This window comes from Hypanus sabinus, chromosome 1, assembly GCF_030144855.1.
Source record: "Hypanus sabinus isolate sHypSab1 chromosome 1, sHypSab1.hap1, whole genome shotgun sequence".
Taxonomy (NCBI): domain Eukaryota; kingdom Metazoa; phylum Chordata; class Chondrichthyes; order Myliobatiformes; family Dasyatidae; genus Hypanus; species Hypanus sabinus.
The window spans coordinates 111,696,295-111,715,439 of NC_082706.1; the positions used below are offsets into that span (position 1 = coordinate 111,696,295).

Consider the following 19,145-nt stretch of genomic DNA (forward strand, 5'->3'; position numbering starts at 1 on the left):
GACAAATGGCAGGGATAGTTCCTACACCATGTAAAAATATCAAGGGACTGGAGCTGGGATTTGGTGTGTTGTCTGCATTGGAAGCAAAAGGCTAAGGTTAATCATGCAGTGCATTACATGCATCTATTTTTGATGGCTGTGCCATTTAATTTACTGATGTAATATTGATGCCGAAATGAAATAAACCCTATTGGGAATTGACTAATTGATGACTTCTCTGGGGTAAACTATTTTACATTCTGGCTGATTCAAGTGCAGTAAAATAGAGCAAATTGGCAAATGAAATACTGAAATTTTTAGGAAAGAAAAGAGATGATCACACTGTGTTCAAAGCCTAATATAAAACATTAATCTATTGAACAAGATTTCTTTTCTGGTCAATTACAAATTCATAAGTATAATTTAAACATCTCCTGATGAAGGATCGTGGCACGAAGATGCGTCTCCATAGATGCTGCCTGACCTATTAAGTTCCTCCAGCATTTTGCCTCTGGAACTGCATCCGCAGCTTCTCCCATGTTTAAGCATTTCCACGTTTGTCTGGCAAAAAATTTTCAACTCCTTCATTTGTTTTTTCAAATATTTTATAATTTTATATGATTTACAGTACATAGAAATTTTGCACATATATTATCACCAAAAATATACATCTTTTTCATAAGATTTCCCATCTTCTTTCTTCCCCAATCTTATACAGTATAATTAAGGTAAAATCATAATTACATGACAAATAGTTTGTACAAATCATATCTCTTAGAAACACAACTGCACTGAGTAACTTGACTTCATTAACCACAGGATACAGTTTTAAAATAAACAAAGTTCAAAGAAACTGTCTGGGAATTTCCATGGAACTGCTTTCTCTCTTATGTCTTAACTTTTCTTGAAGTAGGATCAAAATTCCATATTCCTGTGTAAATGGGTTTCTAGCAAAGGCAGAATAGGATATTGTGAGAAGCTCCAAGGAAATCTCTGGCTTCTTTTCCAGAGAGTAGCAGCTTTTCTCGATGAGACTCACAGTCAGGAACATTTGAGATTGTGTCATTAACTCCTTTCAAAAGAAGATGGATGAACATTTGTTAAGGAATGTAACTGGAGGTGCTCTGGATAGGTACAGATGGTAGTGATGAGATGCTCTGTGAGACACAATGAGCACTGTGTTACTTGGCCAGGACTAAAATGCAATATGTGTGATTTGCATGAAGAAGATTTGAGAGGCAGATTGGGGTAGTGGGATGGGAGAGTTGGAAGTGAACATTGTGAAATTGATTTTGGTTTTCTTGACGGATAAGGAATTAATACATAAATTGTCTTCAGAAGATTAACTTACTGAGGTACGATCCATAAAACATTAATTGCATGTGGCTGAATGAAGGCACTGATCAGAAAAACAATGTTGATCCACCTGATAGCCTAGTTAGTGACAATATATCAGCATTTCAGAGCATATACCTTTGTGCTTTTATGACTTGATGTTAGGGAATTAAACCATTTCCTACTTAATGGATGATCAATCATTCACTCTCTGGTCAGATATACCATAGACATATGGAATGAAATGGTGGCCCAGAAATTTGGCTTTATTTTCAATGCCATGTGTTTAAAAGTCATTCACTTTGACAGTGGAATGTGAATGGTTGTATTGTGTCACACTGTGAATTTGCTTGTTCATTCCAGGCCACAAGTCACCTTGTGGGTCTGAAACAATCTCCATCCGTTACACACAGAGTGACATCAGGTTGTTTTGAGGTGTAATGTGTCGTGTAGGCCTCCATTAGACTCGATAGACCATGGATTTGCACCTTGGAAAGTAAGCCTGGGCAAGGTTTCTTTTTTATGGAAGACCGGCAGTTTCCCAAGCTGCAAGTCTCCCCTCTCCATGCTACCAATATTGTCCAAGGGAAGGGCATTAGCTTGAGGTGTATATGCCATTGAAATAATGAAATTTTCAGACTGTAGTCCTCAGCTGGTTGGAGAAGACCTTTTAGAGCAAGCAGGTCAAATCCGGAGAAGACCTCTGGTCAAAGCCCAGTGCTGAGAACCCAGCAACAATGAGTTCCTGTGGTTGAACATCTCATCTGTTCCCCTCACCCCCACCCAACTTTGCCTTGCCTCCCTATCAGCACCATGAACTCCCAAACATCCCATCAAAGATTCTAAATCACTCAGCTCTATTTACACAATCCCAGCATTGCTCCTACCTCTAATTCATCATGCATTTTATGTCAGTTCTCAGGTACAGCATGCCCTTATTTTCTTATAACCCAATCCCCCTGAAGGCCCCCTTTTTAAGATCTCCCTCAGGTCTGGACTGCAACCCACTCTAAACCACTGAAAAACAAACAGTGACAGATGCAGGACATTCTGGAATTACTCGGCAAGCCTGGTGGCATCTATGACAATGGTAAAGATGAAGAGTCCTGACCTGAACTATTAACTCTGTTTCTCTTTTCAGAGATGCTGCCTGACCTGCTGAGTTTTGCCAGCACAGTTTTATTCCTCTCTCTCACATCTTGGCTTTGGTCTCTGAATCAACGTTTTTTTTTGTTATTTGTGCACCATATAATTACCCTTCAGTGTGTGCTTAAGGAGGTTAATGAATTTCTAGGCCAATGTTCTTAATTTGCTCTGAAAGGAAGCTACATTTCAAAGAAAGAAGAACAGCTAAATTCAGATTAATTTATCCTTAGGCTGGAGGAACAGGCTAAGTGAATGTGATTACAAAACTTGAAATCCTGTGAGAGTTAAGAGAAAGGTTGTTCTGATCTCAACTCAGCCAGGATGCAGCAAGTTAGCACTTGCATTTTTGAAAGTCACACTTCGATGCTTAAATTAGCTTCAATAAGAATTGCTGATTGCCATGTGGATTACTCGATTTGTAAAGCGTGGATGCAATGGTGCATATTATTCCCTAAGACGCTGAGATACCGCTACACTCTGTCATAAACTTAGAAACATACATGAAAATATAAATGTAAGAGACCACCGCCTAAATATCATAGCACATTTGGTATAAATGTTGTTAACATTGTATTTAACAAGCTATTTTTAACATTGCTCAACTGCACGGGGTTTAATTCATTAAAGGGGTATGACACTAAACCTCAAATGTAAAACAAATCATCTATCACAGTCACCTTGTTTGGCGAATGGCTGTACAGTCAGTAGCCTTTATCACGAGGTGACCTTGTATCTTTTTGCATCTAGTTAGCTGCCAAAAATAGGTATCCTCGCTGATGTGGTTGTCCTTCGCTGCTGGTAATCAAGGTCTGACCACTCTGGCTAGGTCTGAACACCAAGTACACAGTCACTGGATTGGCTCCACATGGTAAACTATTTCAGTGTTAGATTTTCCAAGCGCCCGTGTCTCTGAACAGAAGGAAATATCAATACAACTCCTAATATTATCTCAAGGTGGTTAATTGAATATTTACCAGCCATGGCCTAATTCATTAAACAAAATAATATTAATGAAATAGCATAGAAACAGTCTTATTTCAGTAACATTTTTTGAGCAAGATGTTGCTGCTCACAGTGCTCATGTACAGAACTGTGTGCTTCCTCTGGTTCCTGGAAACAAATCACTCCTCCATTTTCAGCTTCTTCTCTTCCTTAACACAATTTCATTGATGACTGTGGATGCCATACCATCTCATATCATTTGACAAATTTGATGTCCTTTTTTTTCCATCTGGCGTGCATTGTCCAGCAGACAGCATTGCATGGGCTTTGGAAAACAGTCATTCCTTCAGTGTTTTTTGTTCAATGGATTAATAAGTTTTGGCATTTTTCTTGAAGACTTACTCCACTTCCTCCTTACATTACAGATTCACAGTTGCCTGTTCAAGGTGATGTTTCAGTGGGGAACCAGATTCCAGCATGTGGCATCAGTGATGCAAGATAAAACCTGGTAGAATAAAACTTTGAAATGAACGTCATTCTTGGCCTGAGATTGTGACAAACCCTGTCAGAGCTGGACCATGGAATACATCAAGTGGGCAGCCCTATTAATACAGCCTCAGTCACTGTCCTGATCCACTTCTGAGCTGCATGCTAGAAGGAAAATTATAGACTGCTCCACTCTCACTTCCCAGCTTTGATTACTGGTGGTGAGATATGGATCGTTAGCTTCTCTTATTCACCATCACATATTTTAAATGTGTACAACAATCCACAAACAAACAAATCACTTCAGAGTTGAAGGTAAATGATGAAAAATTCACAAAGAAGGCTTCTCAGTATTTGTAGATTCAAACACCTGTTTGTTTTATGCTCTGAAAACTGATTCTTGTGGGTGACGTTGGTATAGACATAGCCCGTGCAACTCGTACTCTTAGCGTGTGATTGTCTTGCCATCGATGCCACCTTTTTCTAGCAGCCGTGCGCACCTGAAAGCAGACAGACAGTTCCATTTCCATGATAGAATATTCAAAAGATATTTTAGTTCCTTAAGCAGTTACTAGACTCTTAACAGAATGGTAATATGTTATAGCATTAAACTATTTGAGATCACTGCATATTATATAAAGTCTTCTTGATGATCAGTCTAGTAAAGTATTGTGGTGGAAAACATATGTTATAATATTTATCCTTTGAATTTTATTCTCTTCTCACTTACAAATAATTCTGTTTTAACATGTCCTCCTTCATGCATGATAATTGAACTTAGAAAGTATGTTAACTTCACTGTAATTAGAAAAAGAAATTCATTCCTTCTTTTGAACAGCCTTTAGTCGATTGAGGAAAGGAGTATTTTCAAATGAAGAGCTTGAATTAGGCTCAAAACTCATATCACTGACCCTTTGCCTCTTGTCTACTTCTGGCAATGAACTACCAACATTGATTTCTCAAAGGACTGGGAAACTATCGCCAACTATGTCTGCAATGTTTGACAAATTCACTGGAAGAATTCATGGGCCAATGTCAGTGCTGTCTCCCAGGCCAACATCCCTGGCTTTGAGCCCTCAGTTACACTCAGTCAGCTCTGTTGGGTAGGTCTAACACAAGACCTCTCGAACAGATACTCTTTCCTGAGCTCTGTCAGAGGAAGAGATTACTAAGTAGATACAAGGAAAGGTCAAAACCTCAAAACCTCCTTGATCTAAAAGAGGAGCTGAAGCTGGGTTGCCAACAGCATTTAAGATGCATTCAGATTGCTTAGGCATAGAAACCTATGGACCAAGTGCTAGGAGAACCATTGAATGATGGTTGTAAACAAGTGGAGCTAAATGGGCTGTTTATATTCTGTGTTATTCTATGATTCTACATTATAATACAGAGATAAACACAGTCTGAGATTAATTCATGAGGTATTACTGAATACTTCTGCCAGTTCCATTTCTAATTCATACAAACTCTGACTGTGTTGATTAAAGGACTGATTTCAGTTTTGTAACAGTTCTTCCACCATGAGGATTTGCTTCTTCTGCAAGACTACAGCCATTTGATTTACGTAGCAACTTTGACATTCCCGGAGATAGGGAGGAATACCTTTAGCTGGAGGGTGGTGAATCTGTGGAATTCATTGTTACAGATGGCTGTGGAAGCCAAGTCATTTGGGTATATTTATGTTGGAGGTTGATAGGCTCTTGATTAGTCAGGGTGTGAAAGGTTATGAGGAGACGTCAGGAGAATGGTCTTGAGAGGGAAATGGATCAGCCATGATCGAATGGCAGAGCAGATAGGATGGGCTGAATGATAGGTTCTTGATTAGTGAGGGGGTCATAGGGTATGGGAAGAAGGCAGAAGATTGGGATTGAGAAGATTAATAAATCAGACATGGCGGAGCAGGCTTGATGAATAAAATGACCCAATTCTGCTTCTATGTCTAACTGTCCTGTGGCCATGGGAATTTCTGGCCCAAAGCGGCAAAGGAGGATGCAGGGTATTACTGAGAATCTTGGAGTCCATGAATTAGAAGCATATAGGAGCCCGCACAAATGGCAAAACAGGTGGTCCACCTCATAAATGAGACACTTCATCCCCATGTGTGAAAGAGTCATCAAAGCCAACTGGCAAAGGCCAAATCTGCACACATTAATGAGAATGCTGCTGTTCCAGATTGGAATGCTGGATAATTCCCATCCCGCTTCAGAATCACGGTGGGCCTAATATCAGTAGGACCAGGAATGCACATGCAATCAATTGTCAAAGCCAATAACTTCCCCTCCAATTCTCTTTTTCTCTCTATTTTCCTCTCTTTCTTAAAACCTAACAGCAGGTTTCAGGTAACCTTTCTGATAAAGCATCTGTGAAATACTTTGAAGAACACTGGGAATGTTGAAGTCTGTACATAATTCAAATGGTTGTAGTCTTGCCAAAAGAAGCAAACCCTCATGGTGAAAGAGTTATTATGAAACTGAAATCAGTCCTTTAATCAATGCAGTCAGAGCTAGTGTGAATTAGAAATGGAAATGGAGGAAAGCTTCAGTAATAGCTCCTGTGAATCAAGCATAGACTGTGCCATTTCATTTTTGTAAACAAAGACCCATGCGTACATCAATGGTAGTGAAGCATATAATTTCAATATTGTGCTAGCCTGCGCAGGCATTGATACCACTGCTAAATCTGTGGGACCATTTATTGTCCCAGAAAGACATCCAAAACAGATATGAGGAAATGCATGATTTAGGTAAAGGGCCAACTGCCCATTAATGGACTTCATCCAGAAATGAGTGGAGACTCAAGAGGGCAAGCCTGCACCTTCTACTTGAGGGTTTTTCAGCAGCTTGCACTGAATAATGAATTCATTATTTACTTAAAAAATGTACTCTGGACCAGAAGAGCAGCGGTGATGTGCAGTATGAACAAAGCTTGTTTTTCAGTGGTGTAAAGCCGTTATAGTCAGTCAATGGCCTTTATACTCATTATTATATCCAGTAGCAAATAGACCAAAAATATATTACATTTCCCATCGGAAACGCTGATACCAAGCTGACAACTCATCAATAACTGCATACATAATATCCCTCTAAGCAATAAGAAGCTCCATGTAGATCAGGATATTCTGTTTACTAGTCTGTACAAAGCATCGGTGCAGAACACTGGCTAATGTGAAATACTGGCTTTGAATCAATGTGCAGGATAAAGAGTATTCTAAACAATGACAGACGTATGAGAGGTCATTCCTCATTCTTTTGAATTTCAATTAATATAGACCCTGATCCATCAGAAGCTCTTCATATGACATGCCATTCAATCCTGGAATCATTTTCATAAAGCACCTTTGAACCCTCTCCAGTTTCAGCACATCCTTTCTAAGATAAGAGGCCAAAAACTGCTCACAATACTCCAAGTGAGGCCTCACCAGTGCTTTATAAAGTCTCAACATTACATTACATCCTTGATTTATATTCTAGTCCTCTTGAAATGAATGCTCACATTGCATTTGCCTTTCTCACCACAGACGCAACCTGCAAATTAACCTTTAGGGTATCCTACACAAGGATTCCCAAACCCTATGTATTTTCTCTCTTTTCAGAAAATAGTCAGCCTTTTCATTTCTGCATGACCATACACTTCCCAACACTATATTCCATCTGCTATTTCTTTGCCCATTCACCTACACTGTCTGTTCTTTTGTAGCCTCTCTGCTTCTTCAAAACTACCTGCTCCTACATCTCTCTTCATATTGTCTGCAAATTTCTCAACAAAGCTATCAATTCCATCATCCAACTCATTGACATATAACGTAAGAAGAATCAGTCCCAACACAGACCCTTATGGAACACCACTTGTCATTGGCAGTCCTTCAGAAAAGGTCCCTTTATTCACACTCATTTCTTCCTGCCAATCACACTCTGCTTTATCTATGCTAAGATCTCTCCAGTAATACCAGGGCTCATAGCTTGTTAAGCAGTCTTATGTGAGGCATCTTGTCAAAGGCAGTCTGAAAATCCAAGTACACAACATCAACTGATTCTCCTTTGTCTAGCCAGGTTGTTATTTCTTCAAAGAATTCCAACAGATTTTCCTTTGAGGAAACCATGCTGACTATGGCTTATTTTATCATATGCCTCCAAGTCCTCATCCTTAATAATTGACGCCACCACTTCCCAACCAGTGAAGTCAGATGAACTGGCCTATAGTTTCCTTTCTTCTGCCTCTCTTCCTTCTTGAAGAGCAGAATGACATTTTGCAATTTTCCAGCCTTCCAGAACTATTCTAGAATATACTGACTCTTGAAAGATCATTACTAATGCCTCCGCTATCTCTTCAGCCACCTCTTTCAGAACTCTGGGGTGTAAACCATCTTGTCCAGGTGGTTTATCTACCTTCAGACCTTTCAGTTTCCCAGACCTTCTATCTAGTTATAACTTTGCACACTTCCACCATACTGCTAATGTGATGCAAAATACTTATTCAGTTCATTTGCTATTTCATTGTCCCCCATTACTGCTTCTCCAGCATCATTTCCAGCAGTCCGATATATCCTCTCTCGCCTCTCTTTTACACTTGAGTCTCAGAAGTAACTTCTGGTACTGTCTTTAATAATACTGGCCAGCTTACTTTTGTGTCCGATCTTTATCTTCTTAATGACTCCTTTAGTTGCTTTCTGTTGGTTTTTAAAAACTTCCCAATCCTCTAACATCCCACTAATTTTTGCTCTATTATATGCCCTCTCTTTGTCTTTTATGTTGGCTTTGACTTCTCTTGTTAGCCACAGTTGTGTCAAGTGTCTTTTAGACTACTTCTCCTTCTTTGGGATGTATGTATCCTGTGCCTTCCAAATTGCTTCCAGAAATTCCAGTCATTGCTGCTCCGTCTTCATCCCTGCCCGTGTTCTTTTCCAAACAATTCTGGGCAACCCTCTCTCATGAATGTGTAATTCCCTTTACTCCACTGTAATACTGAAGCAACTGTTTTTAGCTTCTTCTCAAATTTCAGGGAGAATTCAAAATGATCATTACTTCCCCTCAGGGGATTTTTTTTTACCTTAAGCTCTCTAATCAATCCTGTTTCATTGCATAACACCGAATCCACAGTAGATGATCCTCTAGTGGGCTCAACCATGAGCTGCTCTAAAATGCTATCTCTTAGGCACTCTATGAATTCCTACTCCTGTAATCCAGCACCAACCTGATTTTCCAAATCTATCTGCATATTGAAGTCCCCCATGACTATTGTAACACTGCCCTTTTGGCATGCATTTTCTATCTCCCGTATTAATTTGTAGGCCACATCCTTACTACTGCTCAGGGGTCTGCATACAACTCCCAAAAGGGTATTTTTTACCCTTGCAGTTCCTTAGCTCTATCCATAATGATTCAACGCCTTCCAACTCTATATTATCTCTTTCAATTGATTTGATTTCATTTTTTACCAAGAGAGCTATGCCACCCTCTCTGCCTATCCTTTCGACACAATGTGTATCCCTGGACATTAAGCTCCCAACTATAAACTTTCAGCCATTATTCAGTGATATCTACAACATCATACCTGCCAATTTGCAACTATTCTTCAAGTTCATCTACCTTATTCCATATACCAAGCACATTCAGATATAATACCTTCAGTCCTGGCTTCACACTTTTAGATTTTGCTGCAACTCATCCTGTTGACTGCAATTTTGCCCTATCAACATCCTCTCCTCACTACACATTGCCTCTATAAACCAGCTACCGCATCTTCAACACTATTATCTGCCTTTTCTACGATACTTCTTGTATTAAAATATAGGCAGCTCAGGACACTAGTGGCACCATGCCCAAACTTTTTATTTCTAACTTTGTCTGAGGTTTTACTAACATCAGCCTCCACCAACTCTTCACTAACTGTTCTGGCACTCTGGTTCCCATCCCCCTTGCACCTCTAGTTTAAACCTCATAGTGCCGCATTTAACAAATCTTCCAGTTAGGATATTAGTCCCTCTCCAGTTCAGGTACAAATTATTCCTTCTGTACAGGTTCCACTTTCCCTCAAAGAGAGCCCAATGATTCAAAAATCTTATGCGCCCCCCTCCTACACCAACTCCTTAGCCACATATTAAACTGTATAATCTTCCTATCTAGCCTCACTGGCATGTGGCATGGATAGCAATCCCGAGTTCAATACCCTGGAGGACCTTGGGTGTAACTGCCTCTCTCTAAGTCCTATCTATCTATCATCCCTTCAGCCTCCTGAATGATCCGGAGTTCATCCTGTTCCAGCTCCAACTCCTTAACGTGGTTTGTTAGAAGCTGGATGCACTTCTTGCAGTTGCAGTTGTTAGAGAGTCTGGATGTCTCCCCGCCTTCCCACACCCCACAAGAGGAACATTTCACTTTTCTACCTGGCATCCCTATGTCTTAGCTGAGCAGATATAAAGAAGAGAAGAAAAACAAAATGAGCTTTTCTTCTCTTTTCCTTGCTTTGTTGAAGCCTCAAAGTGCTAAAGCCTTAAGATCACCATGCTAATATGTCCACTCCAATGATGGCAGCTGTGCTTGCCCTGGCTTCCTTTAATTTGTTCTTACCAATCAATCCCAAACACCAATTGGTCACGGATCAAAGTTCTATTAGGAAGACGTGACCTGCTCCCGTCTTTTATCTTTGGGCAGTGGCCCTGATTGAAGACCCTTCCTCTCCAAACTATAGATCAATTTTCATGAAGTCATGGATGAAACCAGGGGTATCTTTACAAACTGCCTTATCATTTTTCGCCTGTCTTTCAAAAATGTGTGTGCAAATAAATCTTAGGTTTCTCAGTGCAAGTGTGCCCCTGGATTTCTCAGTGCAAATAGTATTTTTGCATTATTGTGTTTATTTAATATTGCCAGATACTTCTGATAAAAATGTATCACTTGACAAAACTTGGCTCTGAATTTCAACAGCCAAGTGGCAGCCTGTCAGCAGATTGTCTGTAATCCACTTAGCATGCATCACTTTTCCTGCCATATTAATTGGGTATGGAAATAATAATAAAAGAAATGTTGCTGCATGTACTGATACAAAACTTGCTAAGTTAGTCAGCTGGTGTGGATTGAATTCAAACTCCAAAACCATAAATTTTACAATGTGGCAGCATGTAGGCAATTGCATAGATAGAGTAAGTTGTCCAAATCTTTTTCCATTGATAGGGTTATCAAAAATAAAAGGGTATACAGTGAGAGAAAGGATATTTAAAGGGGGTCTGAGGATGAGATTATTTTTACAGACGATAGTTAACCATTTGGAACTCACTGCCAGTGGAGATGGTGGAATTAGATACAATTACTGTAGTTAAGAGGCATTTAGACAGACATGTAAATGGCCAAGGAACATAAAAATACATTATTGATGTGAGTAACTGAGATCTGCATACCACTTAAGTTTTGCCTGAAGTTTGGCATAAACATGAAGGGTCGAAGAGCTCCATTTATAGTATGTACTGTACTGCTCTATGATTCCACACAGTATGTCAATTATTCTCCACCAATACATGTGAAGAGAGAGAATACATGTAGATAGAGAGACTCAAGAGAGATAATTTGTAGAATGTCCAAGGGATGGCTTTTTAGAACAGCTTGTTGTTGAGCCCACTAGGGGATTGACTGTTCTGGATTGCATGCAGGAAGGACAGCAGAGCATCAATGGGCGGAGTTTCTGCAAAAAATGAGGGAAGTGCATGACAGATATATATTCCAAACAAGAAGAATTTTTTGACTGGAAGAAAGACATTACTGTGGCTGACAAGTGAAGTCAGAGCCAAAGTAAACACAAAAGAGAGTGCATACGAGGATGCCAAAGCTAATGGGAAGATAGAGGATTGGGAAGCTTTTAAAAACTTACAGAAGGAAACTAAAAGGTCATTAGGAAGGAAAAGATAAATTATGAAAGGAAGGTGGTGACTATATAAAGGGTAAAAGAGCTGAGGGTAGATATAGGACAAATAGAAAATGACACGGGAGATATTGTGATGAGAGATGCAGAGATGACAGAGGAACTGAATGCATATTTTGCATCAGTCTTCACAGTGGAAGACATCTGTGGTCTATTGGACTTTCAAGGGTATCAGGTAAGTTCAGTGTGTGCAGTGCAAATTACAACTGAGAGGATGCTTAGGACCCTTGGTGGCCTGAGGGTGGATAAATCTCCTGAACCTGATGGAATGCGCCCTCGGTTTCTGAAGGAAGTCGCTGGAGAGACTGCAGAGGCATTACCAATGAACTGTCAAGAATTGATAGATTCTGGTGATGTGCCAAATGACTGGAAAATTGCAAATGTTACCCTGCTATTTAAGAAGGGTGGGAGGCAGCAGAAAGGCAACTGTAGACCTATTAGCCTGACATCAGTGGTTGGAAAGCAGTGGAATCAATAGTTAGGGATGAGATTATGGCGTACCTGGAGGTACATTACAAGACAGGCCAAAGCCAGCATGGTTTCCTGGAACGAAAATCCTGCCTGATTAACCTACTGTAATTTTTTGAAGAAATAAAAAGCAGGGCAGACAAAGGAGATGCAGTAGAACTGCTGTGCTTGGATTTTCAGAAGGCCTGTGACAAGGTGCCGCACATGACGCTGCTTAGCAAGGTAAGAGCCCATGGAATTACAGGGGAGTTACTAGCATGGGTGGAGCATTGGCTGATCAGCAGGAAACAGAGAGCGAGAATAAAGGGATCTTATTCTGGCTGGCTGCTGGTTACCAGTGGAGTTTCATGGGGTTGGTGTTGGGACCGCGGCTTTTAGGATGTATGTCAATGATTTGGACAATGGGATTAATGGATATGTGGCTAAATTTGACGATGATGTAAAGATAGGTGGAGGAATGGGTAGTGTTGAGGAAACAGTGAGTCTGCAGAGAGACGTAGATAGTTTAGGGGAATGGGCAAAGGAGTGGCAAATGAAATAAAATGTTGGAAAGTGTATGGTCATGCACTTTGGTGGAAGACATGAATGGTAGACAGTTATTTAGATAGGAAGAGAATTCAAAATGCAGAGATGCAAAGGGACTCGGGAGTCCTTGTGCAGGATACCCTCCAGTTTGAGTCAGTGGTGAAGAAGCTGAATGCAAAGTTGGCATTCATTTCTAGAGGTATAGAGTATAGGAGCAGGGATGTGATGTTGAGGCTTTATAAGGCACTTGTGAGACCAGACTTGGAGTATTATGTGTAGTTTTGGCTCCTTAATTTAGAAAGGAGAAACTGACATTGGAGAGGGTTCAGAGAAGATTCACGAGAATGATTCCAGGAATGAAAGGGTTACCATATGAGGAACGTCTGGCAGCACTTAGGCTGTATTCCTTGGATTTCAGGAGCAAGAGGTGGGATCTCATAGAAGCATTCTGAAAGTTAAATGGCCTGAACAGATTAGATATGGCAAAGTCATTTCCAATGGTAGGGGAGTCTAGGACAAGAGGGCATGACTTCAGGATTGAAGGACGTCCATTTAGAACAGAGATGCGGAGAAATTACTTTAGTCAGAGTGTGGGAAATCTGGCACTTGTTGCCACAAGTGGCTGTGGAGGCCAAGTCATTGGGTGCATTTAAGGCAGAGATAGATAGGTTCTTGATTAGCCAGGGTATGGGGAGTGGGGAAAGGCAGGGGAGTGGGGATGACTGGATGAAGTGGATCAGCCCATGATTGAATGGTGGAGCAGACTCAATGGGCTGAATGGCCTACTTCTGCTCCTATATCTTATGGTCTTAAATATTTTTAGACAGTTTCCATTTGCATTCTTATCTTGCATGACACTGAACTAGAAGCTCTGATTTCAAAGTAATATAACCCAAGTAAGTGGTATAGCTTCAGGTCACATTCAGTTTTTCACACTGCGAAGTATTATATTCTGTTGAAACAAATAGAGTTAACATTGGGAATGTTATTAAAAGGTGTGCAACATGATAGCAGATGGGTCAGGTTAGGATCATGATTTCTGAAATTCAGTGGGCAGTTTCAAGTTTTGTATCTGTTTGGGACTTGCAATTGAAGCAAAATTGCATTAACCAAGCATATTTGGGACTTTGGTGGTGATGGGCAAGGAAATTTTCTGGATTATAGGATATTATTTTAATTATATTTCAACACTTTCAATTTCCCTTTCTAAAAGATGTTACACAATACCATTTCAGTGAAATGTTTCAAGGGAGCTGGAAAACAGATTAAGCAAAATTTCAAGGAGCATGGCCAATGGAAGCAGGTGAGTTGAAAGGGAGTGAATGAACTGGGCTCTGACAAGTAGATGGAAGAGCTGTAAGTGAGGCCCAGTGATTGGTTGTGGAGCACTGGAATCCAAACCCTAGCCAGCGGAAGTGAATGGAGGAACCTGAGCCATTTTGAGTGGATGAGAAATAGGACCCGTAGTCCATGAGCCAGGACCTCAAATTTGGGCCACCAGTACCATTTGGGGGGAATAATTCTTATAGTGATTTTTAGCAACGTATACACCCCTAGTGCTGCAAAGTATGTGATAGCATTGCAGCGGTGGTAGCTTCTCTATGGCAAAAGCAGCCCCCAGGGACTGCGTCCGACCTGATGAAGGCATATGAGATTGGTGAGCAATGCTATGCAACCTTCAAGGATGGGAGACTAGAGGAAGACCGACCAACAAAGAAATTCCATGACCCAATGAAAACCAACAAACTGAAGACATTCAGTGATATGTGTAAGTAGAGAGAAGTGAAATGAAAAGGGAAGGTGATCATCTTGAAAGCAGACCAGTCTTAGTTTGGATGCATCACAGTAATGGCACAAGGGCACGGTCTATGTATGGAGGATATCCTTTCTCATCCCCTTGGACCATTGTCCTGGGCCCTGTCCACACCAGAAGGATCACTGAGAAAGACAAATAAAGCTACTTTAGCCACAACCTTGAAGAAAAATGTAGCAGTAGATGAGCAACTCCCCGGAAACTCTGCTACAGCGGTTGATGGAATGAACTTGGTCCAAAGAGTGAAAGGTGATCAAGTTACTTTCAGAGATGTTGCCACAACAATTCTGGGTATGGTTCTGAGGGAAGGCAGGCAGAGTAGCAGAATAGATGTTGCGTTCGACACATACAAGGAGGACTCTGTCAAGAATAGTGAAAGATCTCTACGGGGTGAAGAGACTGGTCATGAGTTGCAAGGTATCACAGGCACACAGATGGTGAGGCAGTGGAGGAGCTTCCTGACCAAAGTCAGTAACAAAAATTGTCCCATTAGCTTCATAGTCCATGAATGGAGGAAGGGGGAGTACGGAGCAAAGCTACAGGAGAAGATTCTGTCTGCAACTGTGAATGAAAAATGTTACAGAATCACATCTCAAGACAGTGAGGAGGTGTCAGTTCTTCAGTGTCAACAAGAAGAAGCAGAGGGCCACCTACTTCTCCATGCTTGCCCATGCCACAAGAGAGGGATACCAATCTGCAGTGATCCGCTCAGAAGACACAGATGTCTTTAGCATTTTGTGACAAGATTAAGGCCCCATTGTTCCAGAAGTGTGGCACTAGAGCCCGTATAAGGCTTGTAGACATCAGGAAGGTTGCTGCCACTGTTGGCATAGAGGTTTGTAGGGCTGTCATCGGATTGCACGCATATACAGGATGTGACACTGTAACGCTTTTTCAGGCAAAGGGAAGACAAGTGCCCTAAAACTTCTGACCAGCAGCAGGGAAACTCAGGACACATTCTTAGAGTCGTGTCAGGAATGGGACCTCTCCCCAGAACTGATGGACAAACTGGAGCCATTTACATGTCTCCTGTATGCCCCCAAAACATCGACCATCAAGGTCAATGAGCTCAGGTATCACCTTTTCTGCGCCAAAAAAAGGTGAAATTGTAAGTCATCAACTCCCACCATGCAAGGACTGCTTAACAAATCATGCACAGTGAGCCAGCTACCAGGCTGGTATATGGAGTTGATATTTGGCGAAGGACCTACAAGTGCCAAGCCCTGTTGGCAGAGGATGGAAGATGGAGAGAGAGAGGAAGCTGAACAGTTGGTGGTGCACTGGATGAAAGGCCAACCAGCACCCGATGCCATCCTGGATCTACTGGCCTGTAACTGTCCAAAAAATGTTCACTCCCAAGATGTATGTGTGTTGCAAATGGCCTCAGTTGTACTGACCTGTGTAGACTGGCAGACTGTGAGAACCAGGCATCCACCTCAGAGAGTATGGAAAGTTCTAATGAAGATATGGAAGACTTGGAAAATTATTATGATTATTAATAGGTTATGAAAATATGGAAAGCAGTCCTTGATTAAATATATTCATTTTATAAACAAAAAGGGCCTAGATTATGGCCAAGTGGAACCCTACATTTGAATTATTTTACTGTAATTCTATGTGCTGTGACAAAAGCTTAAGATTGTTTTGATTTGATACAACAATATGGAAAATATCATGGCATTGATAAAACTCCAGAAATCTCTCCAAGTGAGGTTTTTTACCTTTGGGAGGGGGTGGAGGAACATTTTCTTCTGTACTGATGTTAATATGGAATATATACAAAAAGTGGTTACTTATTTGAAATAATAACGCTACCACTGGTGCATTGCTGTCACATATTTTCTAACTCTAGAGATGTATACCTTGCCAAAAATCACTATAAGCATTATACCCCTGAGATGTTACCGACCAGCCTTACTGGCTCACAAACTACCACTGGATAGGAAGGTTCTGTATAACTGGAGACCTATGAGTTAATACTACAAACATCAGTTCGTGAGTCAGATATGTATCAGTGGGATTTCCAAATCGCTGGATAAGTGGATTATCTGAGTTTTACTTACATATGAGCAGAAAAGCTCGTGGACTAGTTGTCAGTTGATGCAGCTTCAACAATAGCAAGTTAAACTATAAAGATTAGTTCTGCCATTATATTTTGATCGCTTTTTATGAGTGTTCAGTAATATGATTTGTGAAATTACAGTAAATGTCACATATAATTGTTTTTACCCTTTATGCAATTAGAGATTATATCCACTCACTGAGAGATCATTTAGGTCTATGAAACCTGTAATATAACTGCCGATATAATAATGCACGACATAACAGCAGGAGCACACTCATCTCTGCATCTGACAATCAGTTCCTTTGAAGTCACAGAACTGAATTTCAGTGGCAGGATGCAAAGTGCCTGAGGGCCTATGTAGTATATTTATTGTTAGTGGCCAAGGACGAATTTCTTCTCATTTTATTTCATAATTTTCCTAATTGCACTTACAATGACACCCCTCTATTTAGGAACTGAGAATCATGATTTTTTATTAAGTATTTCATTTTTTAATTTTATTAAGTATTATGAGTATTATGTATTTAGCCTCCTGGGAATGCAAGTACACATTTCCCACATGCTTGTCTCTTCTCAGCATATTGAATCTTGTTCACATAAATCTCACTTTTACTAGCACCTTCGCAACATAAATTCTTGCTATCTCCCAGTCTTCCGTTTTCTACCAGAGTTTTTAAAATCATATTCCAATAACTGACTGCAACCAGCTTTTACTGCAGCTTCTTCTCACAAGAATTATCATCTCATTCTGTTTCATAATCATTGCTCTATTAAAGCAATACAAAGTTTGAGGTACTATGAACAGAAAGGCATATGGTGGGTTTGTGCTCAGTGCTTCTTTGCTCTTTCATTGTAGGTCTTCTTTTCTTTATTCTTTATAACTTCCCAGTTTGGTTTCTAATGACTAGAAAGAATAAAATGTGATGCTGCTTTAAAATTATTTGCACCCATCACTCCATTCAAATTGATTTGAAGAGAACAGATTCAACTTACCTCCCCATTCAGAAAACAGTAAAACACTGACACAAAGAAACCCTGTAAAACACAAGAGTGTTTGATTGAGTTTTGAAGCACGTTTTGACAGTCAGTGTTAGCTGAGCATCTAACTTGCACATGCTTAAGGAAAACATTCAGTTTGGATCATGAATTAAGGTGACAAATTGCTTTGAGGCTCACTTTATGAGTTGTCAGACAATCTTATCGGATTACCCACCTGAAAGGACTGCAGAAATGAATTGAAGTAGAGGAAAGCAAAATGTGAGATGCCATCTTTGCTTGGATTGATGAAGAACAATATGTAGGTGATGCCAAGAAGGGGTAGCAGAACTAAAATTGCCTTCACTGCCTTCCTGCAGGACAGATGATGAAAGGAGAGAGAACCAGTTTTGTTAGTAAAATTGCAGGTGGAAATTATTAACCATCATGAAACACTTCCATGCAAGCTTTAGTTTGAAACAAATGAGGATGCACAAGACTGTTAATTACACTCTCTTGCTGCTGCATTTCACGTGTAAATGGCTCCTGTACCACACTCTCTGATTGAGGCAAGACTACAGAGACAAGGTCTCTAATTCTGTCTGCAGAAGAGAAACATCCGATTTTTCAGGGCAGTTTTGGCATTTACCCACAAGACTGCTGACATACCCCCTCTAAGGATGAGCAACTTCATGATTTTTACCCAGAATCAGTCACTTTGGTGATCAAGTTAGACTGAGCCTATTGAAAGCGATAGATCATATCAGACCCCTCTGCAGCATTAAGATGCATGCAATGGCGTCCCGGTACTGACTTCACTGGCTAGATCATCCTTCAAAAGAAATTAAACCTTCCATCTTGGTGGGACAATTGTCATTTGACAGTAAAAAGAGAAGTAACACATGTGTCCAAAGTTCCCAAAGAGATTCAGATTAAATAGTCTCCATTCTAATTGAAATAATATCTGACATTAATATTTGAATAGGCAAAATATTTGTACAATCACTTCTTGATCCATCATTGCTTCCAGCCTTTTCTTTTTCTAATTGTTTATGCATCACAGTGCATTGTACTGCAATCCCTGGCTCACTCACTGTCCCATACATCATGGGACTCCTGTAGAACAATGGGGCAAATTGTATGGGTTAGGTAGGGATAGTCAGATACACTACAGGTCATCTTATACTATATTTTTCCTCATCTCCATAGCAACCTTTTATGCAGTTGGTTGATGACTGCTTGATGGATGAGTCTCACAACTTACCCTGCATGCAGCCTGACAAAGATGCATAATCGTGCTACTTCCATGCAGCAGCAGTCGGGATCTGCATTTTTGTGGACCTGCTGCCTTTTAAAGCTGTAGGGCCATTGAGGTGCAATTTTTAAAGAGCCCCAATCTGGCAAGTATATTAAATGTACCTAATTGAATAGGGTTAATTTCAATTTTCAGGCAATCATTTCAAAACAATGGCAAAAAGCAAATAATATGAAACACTTGCT

General features: G+C 40.4%; 1 protein-coding gene across 1 annotated transcript in view; it reads right to left on the bottom strand.

Annotated features, from left to right (window-relative positions):
• Nucleotides 1–643: 643 nt before the first annotated feature.
• The window catches only part of LOC132396754 (corticotropin-releasing factor receptor 2), a 229,863-nt gene continuing 211,361 nt past the window's right edge, over nucleotides 644–19,145 (bottom strand). The window contains exons 11-13 of the mRNA XM_059974619.1: nucleotides 17,884–18,019; nucleotides 17,664–17,705; nucleotides 644–4,388 (exon numbers count right to left, since the gene is read on the bottom strand). Coding sequence (XP_059830602.1) covers nucleotides 4,251–4,388; nucleotides 17,664–17,705; nucleotides 17,884–18,019 — 316 coding nt within the window. The 3' untranslated portion in view covers nucleotides 644–4,250. The remainder of the gene's footprint in view (nucleotides 4,389–17,663; nucleotides 17,706–17,883; nucleotides 18,020–19,145) is intronic.